This window comes from Cibotium barometz, chromosome 5, assembly GCF_041138505.1.
Source record: "Cibotium barometz isolate CiBa-2024 chromosome 5, ASM4113850v1, whole genome shotgun sequence".
In the NCBI taxonomy this organism is placed as follows: Eukaryota; Viridiplantae; Streptophyta; class Polypodiopsida; order Cyatheales; family Cibotiaceae; genus Cibotium; species Cibotium barometz.
Window position 1 is genome coordinate 15,724,994 of NC_141050.1, and position 19,634 is coordinate 15,744,627.

Here is a 19,634-nt window from a genome sequence, read left to right on the forward strand (position 1 = left end):
AATTCCAGAGATAATGACGTGAACAGAAATTCCATCGAACTTTTGCCAAAAATAGCAACTTCCCCTAAAATTTAGGAGATGATCTCTTTGTGTTCCACCACATGAGAAATACATGTAAGCACCATGTAGAAACTTGTTTCATTGCTTGATATCTCCCAAAATCCTCGAGAGTTCGCTATACATACTTTCCACTTGACACTTGCCCATTTCTGCATCCAAGAAACCGTCTCGAGTGCCTGGACCATGCTACGAACACTTGGTCCTCTGTATTGGATAATCCCCCGTTCCCAAAGCTTGTACATTCTTGATCTTTTGGGCATCCAGAGCGGACAGCATGCTAAACCTTTTGTGAAATATGTAAAGAGTGGTGGGAAGGCTGAAAATATGTAGCCAAAGGATGCCTCTCAGAAAAAGCACAAGTTTAGCCTCACTCCTGAGCAAAGGGAGTAATATGCCAAGGAGGGCAAATGCTTCTCATGTGGTAGCAAAGATCACATGTTTAAGGAATGCCCACAATGTAAGAAGAAGAAAAAAGAGAAGCAACCAAAGGTAAATGTGCATGATGTTCTTGGCATACAAGGGAAAACAAAACATGACAACAAAGAGAGTGGTATATAAAGCATGGGGACAGCTCAAAGATCAGCCCACTCTCTTTATGTTTAATGATATAATTTCATTTCTATGGAAATGGCGGCCACTTTAGGTATTGAAATAGGAGACATGGAACCCCAAATAGACGCAGAGGCCGCATTTGTAGGTAAAGAAGTGCAGGTCACCCCAATCATTGGGAAGTTGCGCAAACATATCCAATGTTACCTCCATCATGAGAACTTTTTGGTTGCACCACTCAATGGATATGATGTTTTGTTGGGGAAACCATGGCATCACCACATAGAACCATGTAAGGCACACTTGTTACGAGGCATGCCTCTAATCGTTAGAGGCGTACGAGACTTCCGAGGCGTTCGAGGCTTCGTTTGAGGTGTCTGCGCATAGTTTTTTTTTTTTTTACCGTTGACAAATAATCAAAGCCTAAAGGTGGAGTGTGTCCAAGAAAGAAAAATGTAGTGGTAGATGCATTGTCTACAAAGCCATATGTAGCTGCAGTGTCAATTGCCTCAAATGGGGACTTGTCTGCCGTGCGTGAATTGTACCATACGGATCCTGATTTTGGGCATATATGGACTGATTTAGTGGACTGGACATGCACATGCCTCTTATGTGATTTTGGGCATATATGGACTGATTTAGTGGGCTGGAAATGCACATGCCTCTTATGTGATCAAAGAGGGGTATCTCATGAAGGATAATTGCCTATGTTGTGAAAAACATGAAACAAAAGATCATTGATGAGTGCCATGCTCCTCCGTATGCAGACATAGGGGTATAATGCCTACTACACACATGATTAACCGTTACTTCTTTTAGCCAAGAATGTACAAAGATATATAGAGGCATATGTACGTGCATGTATCACTTGCCAAAAAAATCAAGTTTGACAAGCAAAAGGCTCCTAGTTTGCTTCAGCCTTTGCCTATTTCCTTAACAAACATGGGAAAGTATTGCAATGGATTTTATCATATATTTGCCTCGTACTCAAGAAGGCAATGATGCTAGTTGGACCATTGTTGACAGGTTTAGTAAGCAACTTGCAATGAACTAGGATTGATCACTCAAAGCATGGAGTGATAACATGGGTGTAGGAGTAACATCCATGAGCAAGGAGAAGGACAAGATTGCGATGAAAGCTTGTTAGCTTGTAATTTAGATTAGTATGAGTTAATTGTGATTAACAGTTCACATTAGCCCAATATACCATGGCCCCCTTTTCACACATACTTATTAATGTCCATCCTACTTAGCCTTTGGCTCATAAGCCTATGTCCCTCACTTCCACCTGGCCCCTTAGCCTAATTTGGCCCTTGGCCTCATGTGTACAATTTGTGTCCACACTTATGTGTCCACCGCCTCAATACAAACCATCCCCACCCAAATATGTTTCATCCTCGAAACATGCACAAAGTAAAACCATCGTATGGATGGTTTGCATAAGCATCAACATGAACCACTTCACACTTCTTTGCCAAAGCTATCCAAAAGAGCATGATTTGAGTCTTTGAGACCTCCAAAACTTTATGTAATGCTCCCCAACTCATTGTCAATCATGGCTCAGAAGTGTATATGTCAATTGCAGACGTTTGAACCTCTTTTATGCCTCATAACAATAAATTACAGCAAGTTATTTTCACTGTTTTGACTCAAAAATCCACCTCAGATGCATCAAAAAGGTGTTCCATCCCCTCCAACATAGCAGCGAACTGCCAGGTTGCTTCATCTTGAGGTAAATTTTTCCACTTAACAAGATATTGACGCAAAGTGCGGTTGCGTAACACCACCTCACTTTCTCCCAACACCTTCTCGGGAATGTACTCCACCATGCCATCTTCACTCATAGGTGGAAGCTTATCCAATACTTGCACCTCCGGCCCAACATATCCTTTCTAGTAGATGGAAGTAGCAATTGATAAGCCACTTCACCAACCCTCCTCAATACTTTGTATGGCCCATAATAACAGTGTGCAAGCTTTGTGTTGGTACTACCTTTGAGAGATCCATATCGAGTCTTAGGTATCCTCGAGAACACAAAGGTCCCCTTCTTTGAATTCGAATGGCCTTCGATGTGCATCTTCATAATGCTTCATCTTCTCTTGAGACTTCTTGATGTTCTCTTTGCATGTTTGCAAAAAAAATTCGCATCCCTTGCATTATGGATTTGCATTCTCTTGCTTGAATACTAGGATCGATACATGCACCTTGTAGCCATACATAGCCTCAAAAGGCGACATTTTGATTGTAATCCTCAAAACTCACCAGAAAGATCTTCCTCAACATGAGGTCTTGAAGCATCACCTCGATGAGTATTCTCCTTGAATGGACATGACCATCACTCCTTGGGACTCTTGAGCCTTCATTTGGAGATGCATGACCCTTGCCTTTGGTTTCATTGGGTCTGTATGGAAACATTAGGTTGCGCATAGCACCATAAGTAGAATGAAAACTTGGGTGATGATTCTCTTTGTTTTCAACATGAACTTGTCAAACATTGTAAGATGGTCCACCCTTATCTTCATCCTTGCTCTTCATGTCATCACGAATGCCCCTAATCTCTTACACAATTTCGTTGCATCATGGTTTCCATCATGCTTCTCATCATCATCATTTGTGCCATATCATTTGTCATATCGGGCATCGCTCGTGCATTTGCTCCTCCCAATTGATTTGATGTATTGGCCACACTTACGAAACTTGGCCCAATTTGCACATGAATTGTTCCATGTGCCATATTTGCATTGTTGTTGTCACCTTGTAAATTCATATCCTCTTCACCAATCACCTCTACATAATCCTCATTCACCATTTCCTTGTCTTCCCTTATCTCTTGAAGTCCCATCGCTTGCTTAGATGAACGCCCCCTTGGCATAATGGCTGAAAATGAAAAATGGCTAGTATAAGGCTTAAATGGCGTCGGAAATTGGTGATCTAGGGCTCTTTGGATAGCTCTTGTTGTTGCGTAGTATCCAAATATGCAAGAACATAAAATTTTTGGATAGCTCTAATATTCTCTGTTTTAGGGTTTGTACAACATTGCTGAAAATAGAAATTAGCCTATAGAATACTCAATTCTCACCGGATTTGGATAAAATTTGGTGTGTGAGCTTGTGATGATGAGTACTAACTATGCCTAAGAGGGTTTGACCAAAGTCAAAGTACAAGACATACTCTGTTTTGACTTTTTGGTCAAAGTCAACCACATAATGATGTGCAACCATCTTATGATGTCATTTTCCCCATGAAACCGGTCTCTAGTAGAAACCAAAGTGCGGTAGACTAGAGTCACCCAATCCAATTGTAGTCCAGTCAATAAAACAAATAAATAGAAGCTAGAGTGCTCCAACACATGAAAGAGAACAACACCTGTTGGCCCCAAAGCTTGGCGTTCCTTACGGTATTTCTTTATTCAACTTCAATGGAAAAGTTTAAATGTTTACAACATGGCCATTCATGGCTCATATGTCTGCAAGTCCAATCTGCCAATCCTCTGGACCTCTTAGCATAGAGGTTACACACAGCTTTGTGTCCAAAGAACACCACACTATTATCCCCTCTAATCTGCTAAGTCAATGCATCCATGAGGCCTTGAATATGCATCTGACTGAACCATGCACATAGCCACAAACTCAGCCATAAAAACAATCCACAAACACTTTCCAAATCAGTCCACAATCTTGCCCTATTTCCACCCTCTGAACTGCCAAACCCTTCCTCTCACAAAGAGCCAGAGAAGCGACTCCAGAACAGTCACGAGCCAGTGAAAAGAGAGACTCAATATGACACCTCCTGCAGTCCCACCTGCTCACAAAGAGAGAGAAACTTACAGTCCTTGTGTCGCTTTTCACAAGCGAGAAAAGACGCGAGGAAAAGCCCCGTTCAGTCCTGCCCTCTTGTCTTGCAGCTAGGAGAGAGAACACCCGTGAGTGAACCTGCTGTCCAGCCCTGTATTCCCCTCCTACAGATAGATTCTTGCCAAAAGCAAAGGAGAGAGAAGAAGCTTCTGTAGGCGCCTGTTTTCTCTGCAGCACAGCAACCAGTTCTGTCCTCCAAAAGCCAAAGAAAGAGAGAGAGAGAGAGAGAGAGAGAGAGAGAAAAGATGGCCTGTGTCTCTGCCCTGTAGCGCAGCATAGCAGCTAGCTTCAGTCTCCTAACAGCATGCGTAGAGAAGTATTAGGCTGCCCCTGTAGCCTCAGTAGCACAGCCCGCCTGCTGTCCTTCCAAAAAGCAACCTATATCCAGCAACGCAAACCCCCCTTGTAGCTGTTTTCCCAGGCCAAAATTCAGCACTACCCGCCAGCCCCTTTTCCCAAAAAGCATGTGATAGAAAGAGAGAGGCGTGTGCTCCAAAAGTAGAGTAGCCCCCCATAAATAGCCTAGGGGCCACTCAAGGTTATAAAACCTTCCTAGGGGCCACCAAGGTAATAAACCTTTTTGAACTTTAATTCTTGGCCACCAAAGGTTATAAAACCTTTTAAATTTTAATTCCTTTGTCCCCTTCACACTTGGGGTTGTCCACACATGTTTCCTTTTTGTTCGGCCACCCAAGTATGAACATTAAAATATTTATCTTGCTCACCGACCACCATGCTCACACTTACGCTGCACCCATTTCACACTTGGAAAAATATCCTGGTACTCACGTAGGAAATCAGTCCTGTCTTTATCTAACATAGACCAAATTAGATTTAGACTCATCATCTTTTGCATCCTTTACAAAAATCAAGTACACGGAAAGATGCTTTTTCATTACTGATGAAATGGCCGAAGCCGATACAATAGGAACAAATTCCCCTTTAAACTTTACATCCAAAATATGCTCTTTCCCTCTATGAGTCAAAGTAATCTTCCTGTTGTACGTATCCACCACCGCATGTACTCTATGACACTATGGCATACCCAACAAAACATCACACCCATCAAGTGGCATGATATAGAACTCCTCACTGTCCACATAACCCTCCACATGAAGCCTCAGCTTCCCAATAATAGGGGTAACAGGTTCTGCATACCCAAGACAAGCCATATTAGCCTCTCATACAAAGGCCCCATCTCCTCTACACGGATTCCCAATCGGCCAGCCAAATCTGGTGAGATAAAGTTGGCTCTAGCACCTGTGTCAAAGCCTGTGTCAAAGAAAATCAAAGCATTCTGATCTCTAACTTTGCCCCATGCCCTGCACAACTCAGTCTCCTCGCCACCTGGCTGTTCCCCAACAAGATCAAGAACTAACCCTCCAGAAGGCTTTGCTTTCTTAGACTTGGGGTCCCTGTACTTTTCGGACTTACGCTTGGGACAATTGAAAGACATATGTCCCTCCTCGATACAAAAAAGCACTTCTCAGCATCCATCAAAGCCTGTCTCTCCTCAGAAGTTCTCTTGGGCATTGGTAACTTCTTATACCGCTTCTCTCTGCAGGCACGCATCACGCGAAGCATGCCTTGACTTTTCAATTTTCTTGCTTGTGCTTTTGCTGCCCTTAAATCCAGATGAAACTCCAATGAGTAACGCATTTGCCGTCATGGCATTCTCTATCATCTGCGACATATTTGTTACTGAAGTCTTTATGCAATAGTCACGCACTTCCTTGGGAAGCCCACAACAATACTTCTCAACCTACTCAGGCAATGGCATTGCACGATAAGAAGTAACTGGGAGTAAAGCTTCCCAAACTTCTTGTTGTAATCCTCAAGATTCTCACATTTCGATGCATCCAACTTATGCCATGCTGTCATTACATCCACCTCAAATGTAGATGTGAGCCACACAGAAGAGAACACCTGTTTAAAACTCTACCCAAGTAGATGGTGCTATGCCCTGCAAAAGAAGAGTGGACCACCACTGCAATGCATTGCCCTTGAGAAAAGTCACAGCTTTTCTTTCAAGGATTCCATGTAATTTCCACAAGAAAAAGCAGCATCAAACTGCTATAAAAAGATAAGTGCCTTGAGCTTGTCTTTGGCCCCACTGAATGTGTCTAATTTTACTGCAGCTCCCCCTTCCTTATAATCCTTCACCTTACCCATAGACGTTAGATTATCGTAAGGAAGTGGCCTCACGCGATTGCTACCCCCTCCATTCATGCCCATCATAAGGTCAACATTGCCAGTTCCCACACCATGCAATCCTGCTGATCCTCCCATGTTTCCAAACATACCACTATGCATACCGGGCTGCATGCCCCCATACATGTTTCCTTGCATTCCGGGCTGCATGCCTCCATGCATATTCCCTTGCATTCCGGACTGCATACCACCATACATATTGCCTTGCATACCAAGCTGAAAATTAGCTCCAAAATTCCCTTGCATTCCCATGCCTCCCTGAGGGTAACCCCCAGTCATTGATTGGAACACGGAACCACCGCCAAAATAGCCTGGCTGCATAGATTGCTGCGGAATAGGTGGCTGTCCGAAAAAGGAACTCTGTGGGTTTGCACCATAAGTATTTTGCATGTTACGAAACTGTCCACAAGCAGGATCCTGTGGGAAGGCACCACTATTGCCGTAAGGTGGGTTCCTAGAACACACTTTCTTCAACTTCTTCTTAGGCTCAGAAGGGGCTCTCATAAATTCAGCAAACTTCTCACTTTGCGTGAGCTGCATAAGCACATCCATCGCCCCTGCGAAACGAGCTTTAAACTCGGCATCATCTTTCTCTTTACTTGGCATGTCTTTTGGCTGCGTTACATCCTCACATCGTGCATCTTCTGCAGCCTGTTCTCCTGCAAGTACATCCTCAGATTCAATCCTCTCAGGAGTGCTCTCTTGCTCTTCCTCATAATCATAAACATAGTCATCTTTAGAGTCTGACATCTTACTGAAATTTTTCAGCAATGGCTTTCCTTGAGACAAACCATGAGCTCACCCCCTTAAGAAAGTTGATGATGGTCTCGGCAACGGAACCTTGAAACCGGTCTCTGGTAGAAACCAAAGTGCGGTAGACTAGCAGTCACCCAATCCAATTGTAGTCCAGTCAATAAAACAAATAAATAGGAGCTAGAGTGTTCCAACACATGAAAGAGAACAACACCTGTTGGCCCCAAAGCTTGGCGCCCCTTTCAGTATTTCTTTATTCAATTTCAATGGAAAAGTTTAAATGATTAGGCCATTCATGGCTCGTATGTCTGCAAGTCCAATCTGCCAATCCTCTGGACCTCTTAGCATAGAGGTTACACACAGCTTTGTGTCCCAAGAACACCACATTGTTATCCCCTCTAATCTACTAAGTCAGTGCATCCGTCTAAATATTTGAAAAGTACAAGCTTCGGGAATGGGAATTATCCTAGAATACAAAGTATCACACCTCTAAAATTTAGGAGAGTTGCTATTTTTGGCCCCGACTCCAATGGAAATTATGTTCACGTCATTACATCTGGAATTGAGCAGATACCAAGAGTCGCCAAAGTGCCTATGACAAAATCTCTACCAATTGAGATATTTTTAGAGATAAAGTTTATGGAAGGACCCATCTCTTAAATTGGGACATGTGGCAAGAAAGTGGATCAAAGTGAGACAAGTGGCTTCACACTTGTCACTTCAACTATTGTGTGGCTCTCCACTTGTCATTATAGCCTTCTCTGCCATTTTAGTTCATGGGAGGCCCAAATCTATAAATTAGAGTCCTCTCTCTTCATCAAATTGATCACACCTCCGGAGCTCCCCACGAAGATGCACTTCTACAGAGATCACTTCCTCACACTCACTGAGGATGGATTCATCCAACAGTCGGGCTACTTGAGTGTTCACATGTCCCATGCCACGCGGATTGCAATTGGCCAGATACGCGTTTCATCCCACCACCTCAGAGTGAAGAAGTAGAGCTGAGCGCATCTTCAGAGCCAGGAAGCTCATACGGAGACCCAAAGAGGAGAGGATCTGCTGACTATGCCGCACAGAGGTTGAGACGGAGGAGCATTACGTATGCTGCTGCCCAGTATACTATGAGATCCGCGGGAGGTTTCACTGTCTATTTCATGAGGGATTCGGTCCTCTCCAGAGGATCATTGACTTCCAGGACAAGCGTTGCCTGGGCCTCTTCCTACTTGAGCTCCGCAAACACAGGGACACCTTCTTGAGAGAGCCTCGGCCCCAACAGCCACCCCACCCCCTCCCTCACCAGCCAACCATCACCAGTTTCTTCCGGACCCAGGAGGTGGAGGACACCGACATAGTGGATCTTGTGGACCCTCCACGAGCTGCTCTAGACCTACCTCGCCCGAGAGGAGTTACCTCGGACTCAGCCTCTGCACTCCAGTGTGCCTGACGCCCTCGACCCCCCCGTCAGCCCACGATCACCTCATCAACTCCAAATCCAAGACATGCTCCACCGGCATCGAGCTACCTTTCCACATGACATAACTGAGGGAGACCTCTCGGCCATACTCATCAGTCCCATGCTTGATATTTTGGAGAGTGGTATACCATCTACTCAGAGCTGATGTTGCTCCCATGTTTTTATGTTCTTAGTATTCCATGATGAGTTTCCATGGACAGTTTTGTATCACCCCAGTGTGATAGCTATGTTTATGTTTTCTTCTGTTTTGTTTTCCATTCCATGATGAGATATGGCATGGACATTATTGTATCACTTTGGTCTCATAGGCCCATTGGGTCTTTAGTGGACGCTTAATATATCTTTCTTTCTTTCTCTCTCTTGAAGGCTGTCCATGGAAGAATATTGGCTGTTGGAGACTGTTTTGGAGACTTCCATCGCGAAGAAATACTGAAGGCAAGGGTATTTAATCATTTTATTATGATTTCTAGCCATTGTATTTGTTGTACCCGCCCTTGTACTTGTTGTACCTATTGTACCAGCCACTGTACCGGCTATACCAACCACTGTACTTGCTGTACCAACCAATGTACCTGCTGTACCGACCAATGTACTTGTTGTACCGGGCTCAATGGAGAGCTGAACTTGTTGTACCAGCTCTATTGCATGAAGACCCTTGGTTTTGGGGGAAGAATCAATACCCACACAGAAGTATATGTGGATTATATTGTTGGCTTGGCATTTCTACATGCTGTGTTCTGGCTTGGTTGCCTCGTGTTGGGTTGTGTTATGGCATTTGTATATGGATAATCTGGCATCTCCCGTGGGGAGAGTAAGGGCCTCAAAGCGTGTACATGATACTTTCTCCTTGGGTAATAAAATACTCAAGAGGGGGGGGGGGGGGGGGCGGGGGGGGGGAGTCGGCCCATTCCGGCCTCTATGTGGTGTCACATGTGCAAGCTCCATTTTCAGCATTTGTGGATGTTTTGTCCAGGTTTTATGTTTTATGCAAAGTGATGATGGATATGTGTTGAGGTTGTGGCCATGTTTAAATATTCTAATATGCATTGATGGTATCAACAAGTGCGTCAAAAGTCCTAGTCCCCCAGGCACTCGTGAGTTACACATACCCTATGTAGTATTCTCTTGTCCTACGTGCTCTCTTGTCCTACGTGCTCTCTTGAAGATTGTTTCTACCATGTATGGGTGGAACAATAGAGAGCAAATGGAAGGGAACATGGACACTTGAGAGGGTAGTGTGAGTTGGTGGCCGAAATGCCTACAAACTATTAGTGGCCGAAATGCCTATAAACTATGTGTAGCAGAAATGCTTATGGAACACCAGGCTATTTATGCCTGCAAGTGATTGTTTTATCTTGTTACTTGAGCCCACCTCTCATCCAAGGTGTGTGGTCAGAGTACCAACACGAAGTGCAAGTGGTAAAGTAGAAATGATACCTGGTTGGTAGGGGAGTTATGTGTACGCCAAGGCCCAAGGGTTGGACGCGCACATGTGGGGCCCTCGCCTTCCTGCGTCTCTCCTCCTCCAAGGTTTCCTTCATGATAGCTTGTGGGGCCTCTGTTTTTTTACCACTTCTATCCAGTCAGATTTCGTGGTCTGTAGCTCTTCCCGCAGCTTGTCACTGGCAGCTTTTAGCTGCTCCACATTGGCTGCAAGTACCTGGTGTTTGCTGATTTCCCCATCCTCTCCACGCATCTGCAAAGGGGTCCGGACTTGGGCGAGGCCATTGTACACGCACATGTAGGGCCCTCACCTTCCTACGTCTCTCCTCCTCCAACGTTTCATTCATGATAGCTTCTCGGCCCTCTGTTTTTTTACCACTTCTATCCAGTCGGATTTCGTGGTCTGCAGCTCTTTCCGCAGCTTGTCTTTGGCAACCTTAAGCTGCTCCGCATCGTCTGCAAGTACCTAGTGTTTGCTAATTTCCCCATCCTCCACATCTTGTTTAATGGTGGCCTCAAGTGCCGCCATTTGGGCCTGAAGTTCTCCCAAAGCTGGGCTTTCTGTGGCAAGGGGGCCTGCCTTGAGTGTGGCCACCTGCTGTTCCAGTACCTGAATGTGTGTGTCCTTGTTTCGTACTTCCTTCCGGATGCTTTATTTGTTGGTTGAGAGACTAGGTCTCCCTTTGTACCCAAGTGTGGTTCATTTCCCTCTTGAATCAAAGGTCTTGAGTTCAAATCTTGTCAGATAGATCAATTTGGTCTCTTGGGATAGTTTCCTACGACGTTAAAAAGTTCTCTTCTTCTTCTCTCCTCTCTCTCCCTCTCATTAATCTTTGCTTGTGCCTAAGTGCACCCCGAAGTGGATTGTAATGACTGTGAGGTACCGGTTTTTGGTCCCATATGCCTTCAAGGCATTCCGTGGACGTTAATATGACTTTCTTTCTCTCTCTCTCTCTCTCTCTCTCTCTCTCTCTCTCTCTGCTATCTATCCGCAGGGCCTCTCACCTTCCTTTACCCACCCAACTTGCCCAAGCCCCCAAGGTAGCAACATAATTGTGCAAACAATGGGAGAGGTGGAGAAACTCGCAAAATAGGTAGCCCTCATGGAGGACACCTACAAGAAACTCTTGGGTGACTTCAAGAAAACCTTTCACTGCGCTGTTATGGCAGGAAGAAATGGTGAAGGGCAGAAGGAGAGAGAGAGAGAGAGAGAGAGAGTGAAATGAAATGAAATGAAATGATATATTAACGTCTTCAGAAGGCCAAAATGACCTATGAGACCAAAAAGGTTACAACAATTGGTGGATCTGATACAATGTCTGTGAAGGAAAGCTAAAAACAACTAAACAACTAACTGAAACTGAAACAACTATGAGGAAAAGTACGGTACTAGGAGCTCCTAATGGATAACATCTAAGAGGAAAACTCCAGCAACAAAGGTAAGCATCATACACATCACTATCCAAAGATGTCTCTCATCGGTCGATGGCGGATATCCTCAATGTCCTCCATGGTGAGTACTCTGACTGGACGTCTCCCATGTCGTGCTAGTATGGTCCTGATCCTCTGTTGTAGTCTCCGCCGGTGTCGAGATAGACCTCTCATCTTGGGGCGCCTGGACCACCCCAGCTCTATAGCCCGATCAATCAGTGTACCTCTGGTGCGGCTGTACTCTGGGGCTAGCTGCAATGCCTGCTGGCCTGACTGCTCAATCTCTGGTAGAAAGAAGTCTGTAATCTGCCTCTGTAGGTGTCTCTCCCTCTCTGATCCCCTCCCTCTCAGGAGACCCTCTCTATGTCTACGCAGCTCCAGCAAGTACAATCCGAGGCATCTCTGATCCTGGTATCTCATGACTCTAGAAAGTGGTCCGAAGCCCTCTCTGAACAGGCAGTGAAAGCGGCCTCGTATCTCATAATATACTGGACAGTGACACATGTAATGTAACTCTGTCTCTGGCTCCATCTGGCACAGCTGACAAATCCTGGCCTCAGCTCGTACTCCTCTGAATCTGCCAGTCTCAATCTCTAGCTGGTGTGAGGATGTGCGCATCTGACCAATAGCACACCGTATCCCATGAGAAAGATGAGTATCCATGTAGCTGGGTCTAATCACAAACCCATCCGCCGTGAGCTGGAGAAGATGATCTCTATAGAAAGCCATCTTCGTACCAAGCTCGTGTGTCGGCTGTATCCATGTCCTCCTAGTGTCCAGCTGAGTCAAGTCCTGCCTGATAATTCTGGTAATCTCTGCTCGTGTGAGAGGGAGGGAGGGTGCATCCAGGGAGTACTGAAATGGAGGTAGCCTGTCCATACTAAAGCCATGCAGCTGGAACCAAGCTGTCATCTATGCATACCAACATGATCCGTCTCCCTGTGATGCCAACTGTCGTGAAGACTCCAGGGCTAAGCGAGCATATCTGTCTCTAGGGAGAGCCCAAGTGCTATGTATAAAGGAGACTGATCGAGTGAGTGCCTCTACTACCAATGGGGGGGCAGCCATCTCTACACGGATAATATCATGTGGTACGGAGGCCTTGGCCCTAATCATCCGGGAAATCATAGAAACCAAGGACCTCTCCATACGTCACCATCCATCGGTGCTACCAGCTCGGCTGTGGTGATCCACTGAGGGTCCCCATATCTCCACTCCATACAGCATGGCTGAAGTGACCAAAGTGTCAGAGAGCCAGAGCTTTGTTCGAGGTTCCTGAGACTGAACCTGCGAACACATCCTCTCTAGTCTCCCCAATGCTGCATAAGCTCTGGTCAATCTGGTCTCCGCTGCTCTCCTCAAGGAAAATAGTGGGCCACTAAAAACCACACCAAGGTAAGTATATGCATCCGTATACTCCACTGTCTCCTGACCATATGTAAAGGTGGGTATTGACCTCCTAACCCACTGTGCTGTGGTGTTAAACACCATCACCTTGGTTTTACCAAGGTTAACAGACAATCCACTGTCCTGTGCAAACGTGTGCAATGCATCCAAATGACGCTGCATCCCCTCTGGAGAATCTGAGATCAGCACAATATCATCAGCATACAATAACAGCGGAATCCATGTCCCTGCTAGCTGTGCTCCTCTGTCACCCTCCCGCTCTACATAGTCCGAAACCTCATCCACATACATCCCAAATAAGGTGGGAGAAAGGGGGCAGCCCTGTTTCACCCCAATAGTGGAGTGAACCATCTCAGATATACCCTGAGTAGTACGTACCTGCCCCACAACTGTCCAGTATAAAGCCATAATTCCCCAAATCAGCTCTGTGGGCACTCCCATCTCCTGTAGTTTGCGCATCAGTCTGGCTCTCGGTACTGTGTCAAAAGCTTTGCGGAAATCCACAAAGCAACAATAAATCCTCCTGCCATATAATCTACCCTCCTCAATAATAGCTCTGAGTGTCAAGATATGGTCAAGAGTGGAGAAACCTCTCCTGAACCCTGCCTGCCCTGATGCACGTATGCCCTCTCTCTCTGCCCATCTACTCAACTCCTGCTCAAGAATAGATGCATATAATCTAGCCAATGTGTGACCAATCATGATGGTAAAATATTTCCCAGGAAGCATGGGATCCCTTGACTTGAAGATAGGCACAATCGTGGACATATTCCAAGTCTCAGGAAAACCCTCATACATGGCTCGGTTAAACATCATAGCAATTCTGACACTTGAGGGAGATACAGAGTGCTGATATGCACAGGTAGGCACTTGGTTTGGCATGCACGGTATGCAGATGGAGGCACTCCCCCCATTCCAGTACAGCATAGAGGCCCCGTCATTTGCTCTCAACGACACAGAGCAAAACAGGGTTATTAGGAAGGACATTGTTAGACTGGATACTCAGAGGACATGGAGTTCACCTAGTCGTCCACTGGGGACGAAGATGGCCTTCTATAGAGATCACCTCCTATGCCTGACAGAGGATGGGTTCATCATCTGTCCACGCTACATGGACATACACCTATCCTTTGGGGTGAGATGTGCGATCGGCTAGATCCGCACCTCGTCCCACTAGCTAAGAGTGAAGACTGCCAAATATGGGCCTAGGGTGGCCGCACCAGAGGACAGGATATGCCAGCTCTGTCACACAGAGCCCGAGACAGAGGACCATTACATATGCCGATGCCCTGTGTACTATGAGATTCGGGGGAGGTTCCACTACCTCTTTCGAGCTGGGTTCGGACCACTTTTCAAGATCATGGACTTTCCGGATCAAAGATGCCTGGGACTTTTTCTTCTAGAGCTCCGTAGACACAGGGAGTCCTTAGTGAGATCCAGATCAGCTGTACTTGCTCAAGGACCAGCACAGAGAGCTCTCACGGACTTCTTCCATACCAGCACTCCGAGGGTATCTATCAAGTGGAAGCTCCCATAGCCTATGCCAGTATGTCACTGTCTGGAATAGAGCCTCTGTCACTATCGGTGCAACCCCCATCTCTGCCCGCACAATCTCATGTGGCAGTGATGGTTTACTCCTAATCATGCGTGAGATCATCGCTGCTAGGGGCCTCTCCATCAGCTTCCACCCATCATATACCTCCTCTGTATCTGTCTTGGCTGGCTCTCTCCTCTGTCTCCTCCTATGGTATAAGCTAGGACCCCAGATGGGGGCATCATACAGTAGTGCAGGTGTAACTAGAGTATCAAATAGCCAAAGCTTCGTCCTCGGCTCTTGAAACTGTATCTGTGAGCATTGCCTCTCTAGCGAGCCAAGGGCTGCAATCCCCTCATCAATCTAGCATCGGCCGCCTTCCGCATCGAGAACTGAGGTCCAGCAAAAGTGATCCCAAGGTATACATACGAGGTAACATATTCCACAGGCTCTCCACTGTATGTGAACTGTACTGCAGATCTACTTATCCATTGTGAGGAGGTGTTAAAGATCATGACCTTAGTCTTTCCAAGGCTCACAGTAAGGTCCCGGTCCTTGCAAAAGGCCTGTAATGCATCCAAATGCCTCTGCAGCCCCTCTGGTGAATCAGAAATAAGAGCAATATCATCTGCATACAAGAGGATCGGTATCAGGACTCCTGCCAAATGTGCTCCCTGTCTGTCTATGTAATCCGAGATCTCGTCAATGTATAGACCAAATAGAGTAGGAGACAAGGGGCAACCCTGCTTCACCCCGATAGTGCTGTGTATGATCTCTATCACCTCCTTTAGCCCGTACTCTGCCTGTAATGACTGACTCATAGAGTGTAATGATCCCCCACAACATCTCTGCTGGCACTCCCATATCCTGCAGTCTCCTCATCAGTCTGGCCCGTGGCACAATATCAAAAGCTTTGCGGAAATCCACAAAGCAACAGTATATCCATTGCCCGTGAGCGCTCCCCTCCTCAATGATCCCCGGTAGTGTAAAGATATGATCTAGTGTGGAGTGCCCTCTCTTAAAGCCTGCCTGTCCCGGTGCTCTGAGTCTCTGCTCCTCGGACCATCTACTAAGCTCATGCTCCAAAATCGAACCATAAATCTTGGCCAAGGTGTGACCAATCATGATAGTCCTATAGTTGTTAGGGTCCATGGGGTCACCTGCTTTCAAGATAGGTACAATAGTATTTGATGACCAACTGACGGAGAAGCCTTCACATAAAGCCCTGTTAAACATGTGAACCAGTAAAGGGGCTAGCGTGTCTCTAGCATGGGAGAAATGCTCGGTGAGGAGTCCATCATGATCCTGTGCTCTCCCAGTCTGCATCCTCTCAATAGCATCTCTCACCATGCTGAGGTGAAAGAAGGAAGAGTGTGGGGGACGAGATTCGGGTGGATGGGGGAGAGGTGGCTGCTTGGGGACATGGTAGAGAGAGGTGGCATAGGTGTGCCAGGTGCTAGGTGCTGAGTGAAGTAATAGGAGTTGGAATGTGATGATCCTGGAAGATCCTCCAGGCCTCCTTACAGTCCCTTCCAAGAAATAGCTGGTATACCTCCTGCTCAAGCCTTGCTAGGTAGGCTCTCTTCTTTCTCCATGTGAGACGTCGAAAGATCACTCGCGCCTGCTGGTGAGTGGTGGATCCTAGTGCCATCTCCCGATGTAGACAGGCTCGGGTATCACGACATTCCTCGTCGTACCAGCTATTCTGTGGGACAGTCCCTCTTGGTGAGAGAGAGAGAGAGAGAGAGAGAGAGAGAGAGAGAGAGAGAAAGCTGTATTAACGTCTACTAGAGGCCAAACTCGACCTATGAGATAAATCAATGTACAACTGTGAATGTCTTCTGGATGTCCAGAAAAAAAAGGACAAAATGAACATGAAATAAAGTATGAAAGTACTGAGCTAGTGGGAGGGTGTGATGGATGGAGCACTACTGCTAGAGGCTCAATATGCAACCTATATGCGTAGGGTATATGAGAGAGAGAGAGAGAGAGAAAGAGAGAGAGAGAGAGAGAGGTGCAGCAGGGCTATTACGTAGCCATGGTGGGCTGTTACACACACACACACACAGAGGGGGGGGGGGGGGGAGGGGGGGGGGTACGGGAAGACCTGTACTTCTCTGGATCTATTTAGTTCCTTCTCCAGTTGGAAGATGGCAGCAGCTTTTTCACTGGCCATTGCTTCGAGCTGTGTTTGCTTCAAATACTGCAGCAAGAAAGTGAGTCATCCACCCCCCCCCCCCCCCCCCCCAAAAAAAAAGAAAAAAAACACACAGAAGCCGAAACTCTTAAGTCAGAATGAATATTATGCTTTTTTAAAAATACAACAATCAGCATAAATTCAACAAAGATCTCTAGAAGCTATGTGGACTTACCAAAACTTCAGTCAGTTCTCTGAAGCGTTTTTCTAGCTCTGCTTGTGCCTGAAAAAGGACAGAAACAATAGCAAAGTTTAGCAGCAATAAGCTTCAAAACACTAAAAGAAAAAGGTCCAGTGAAGGCCAATGTATAGACTCTGAGGTGTTAAAGTAGCCAAGCCAAGCATATCATTTGTTGCAACTTACTAGAGAATAGAAACAAAGGAATTTAAGACCCATAGAGGAGATTGGGCTTTGAGAGCACTTGATTCGTTAAGAAAAAGTATTTCCATGAAGGGTAGACCCAGCCAGGATGAAACCTTAACCTTATCATCCAAATCTTCACACTTAAACCACAATGTTAATTTGTATCCCTCCTTGAGAGGTGAAAGGTAGACTTAGCTGGACAAAGCCTTAGCCTGCATGGTTCCCCATAGATTTCATCCTCCCTTGTTGAGTCCATCATGCCATGATGCCAGTCGATCAAGAAGGAACTTTTCCAGCAAAGCAATCTTACAAAGATGAATTATAACACCACAACATTTTTTGAAATCCACAAAAATACTTGCAAAATAATGCGCCACATGCCATGCTAACAAAGTCATCTCACTTGAAAACCTTATGAATCAAAGCCTTGACCCAAAGGTAAACAATGAAAACCCTTATCACTGAGCTATGTCCCAAAGGCAGCAGCCTGGCCATTTCTGAACGATGACGTCAAGTGCTTTGGAGAGTGTTCACTTTAGGTCTTTTATGGGCTAATCTTCAGTTCAGATGAGGCTCTCGGATATGTATATGTGTGGGTATCCCATCGACTCCTCTGATCCTTTGCAACACCTTAGACCTTTAACCATTACCTCTTCTTATGTTGCGACTTAAATTTACCCTTTCTTTTCTTTGTTTCCAATTTGGATTGATGAACCAAGAGGTAACCTTTCCGCCTATTTACATATCAAAAAGCTGGGACTTAAAAAATCACAGAAGGTGCTCTTAGCACACTCCCAGTATCTATACCAAACAGAATCAAGAGTTGGCTAGCGATGACCCCAATTCTTGTTATTGTAGTCAAGACGTGGTTAACATCTCCACATGGCTTCCACCACTCAAGAAAATAGATTGAGACAATCACTCATGATATCACAAACAAGTTTGGCAAGCCATTGAGAAACGGCGCCAACATGCAGTGGCCAAGATGGGAGAGAGAACTTGCCACTTCTTGAGCCATCTTTTCAAGTATATGGTGCAACTCTATGGGTGTGATCCAATGCTGCTTTTTCCGGAGGAGGACTTCTCCAATGGACCAAGCAAAATGCATAGCAAGCAATAAACCCATAGCCCACACCAAAGAGGACCAAAGTCCCAGCTTGAGTGTCTGAATGCCTACCCCAAGGTCGCTTTCTGTAGCTGCCTGCCCAGTGCCAGTGGCTCACCCAAAACCACACCCTTGCCCCCCTCTTCAACGAGTTCTTACCTCATTCTCATTACATCTCATGAAGGCACACCCTTGTCCCTCTTTGAAGTGCTGTCCGTGCCTTTTTCTCATACCACAGCTGACCACATAGCCTCTTAGAGGTAAAAGGCATATGCAAGTCTTGAAGCCAAGAGGCAGCGTCGTATTGAGACCCTCGGAGACTTCACTCATGTATAGGGTGGCCCCTCAATCTCTTGCCACTAATGCTTGTCAAGCAGTCAAGAAAGTGCTGTCAGTGAAGCTAGGCATACAGGGTTGGAGCAATTGAGCCTCTTGCTTCTTAGCTAGTCTGCCTTTGGTTGCCAACCATGCCATTTTCCTTCGATCGCTAAGCACACCTGCCCTCTATACCCATGCTTTTGTTTTCCCAGTAACAAAAGGTCAGGTTGCTGAGCATGCCATTTTCCTTCGATCGCTAAGCACACCTGCCCTCTATACCCATGCTTTTGTTTGCCCAGTAGCAAAAGGTCAGCCTACTTGCAGGTTGCTCATCAGCAGATCTCCACAGCTCCTGTTCCGGCTCCCTCTTCTGTTCTAGGCTCCTGCCAAAGATGGGAGATTTGCAGCAGTATTGCTACGTGGCATACTTGGCGAGCTCATTGTAGCGAGGCCATCGCGGGCACCTTCACCCCACCAACCAAGTCCATCGAGCATATGGCTTGATATCATTCACACCCTCCATAGACGTTGGGGGAAGCTTCAGGGTGGCTCTGATCGCATGCAGCAGCGCTGTGAGGCCTTCCTGCAGACTTGCCATCATGGCCCTTTTTCACTGACAGTGGTGGTGAACCCACCTGGCATTATAGATCACCAGTACGGTTGTTCCAAACCCCCCCCCCCCAAGGTAACCTCCTCCCCCTAGAGCGGCCAGCCTGGGGAGGAGAGCACGCACCACCCCCCCCCTCCCCCCTTTTTTTCTCGTCACTTTGATTATTGCTCCCTCAATGGAGCTGATTTTGTACTTAGCCTGCATGGCTGTTTTTCTTGGTAAATAATAGAAGGATCTCTTTTCCGGGGAAAAAAAAAAGGTCAGCCTACTTGGGATAACCTTCTTCACCACCAGATCATAGAGTCTATACCCTTAAAACCT

At 46.1% G+C, this 19,634-nt stretch overlaps 1 protein-coding gene across 4 annotated transcripts in view; it reads right to left on the minus strand.

Moving 5' to 3' along the window:
• LOC147638117 (golgin Putative 1) overlaps window positions 1–19,634 on the minus strand; it is a 123,102-nt gene that overhangs the window by 27,679 nt on the left and 75,789 nt on the right. For 3 of the 4 annotated variants that reach the window (XM_086798027.1, XM_086798029.1, XM_086798026.1), the window contains exons 15-16: window positions 17,092–17,139; window positions 16,827–16,922 (exon numbers count right to left, since the gene is read on the minus strand). In XM_086798027.1, coding sequence (XP_086654153.1) covers window positions 16,827–16,922; window positions 17,092–17,139 — 144 coding nt within the window. The remainder of the gene's footprint in view (window positions 1–16,826; window positions 16,923–17,091; window positions 17,140–19,634) is intronic. The other variant, XM_086798028.1, reaches the window with a different exon arrangement.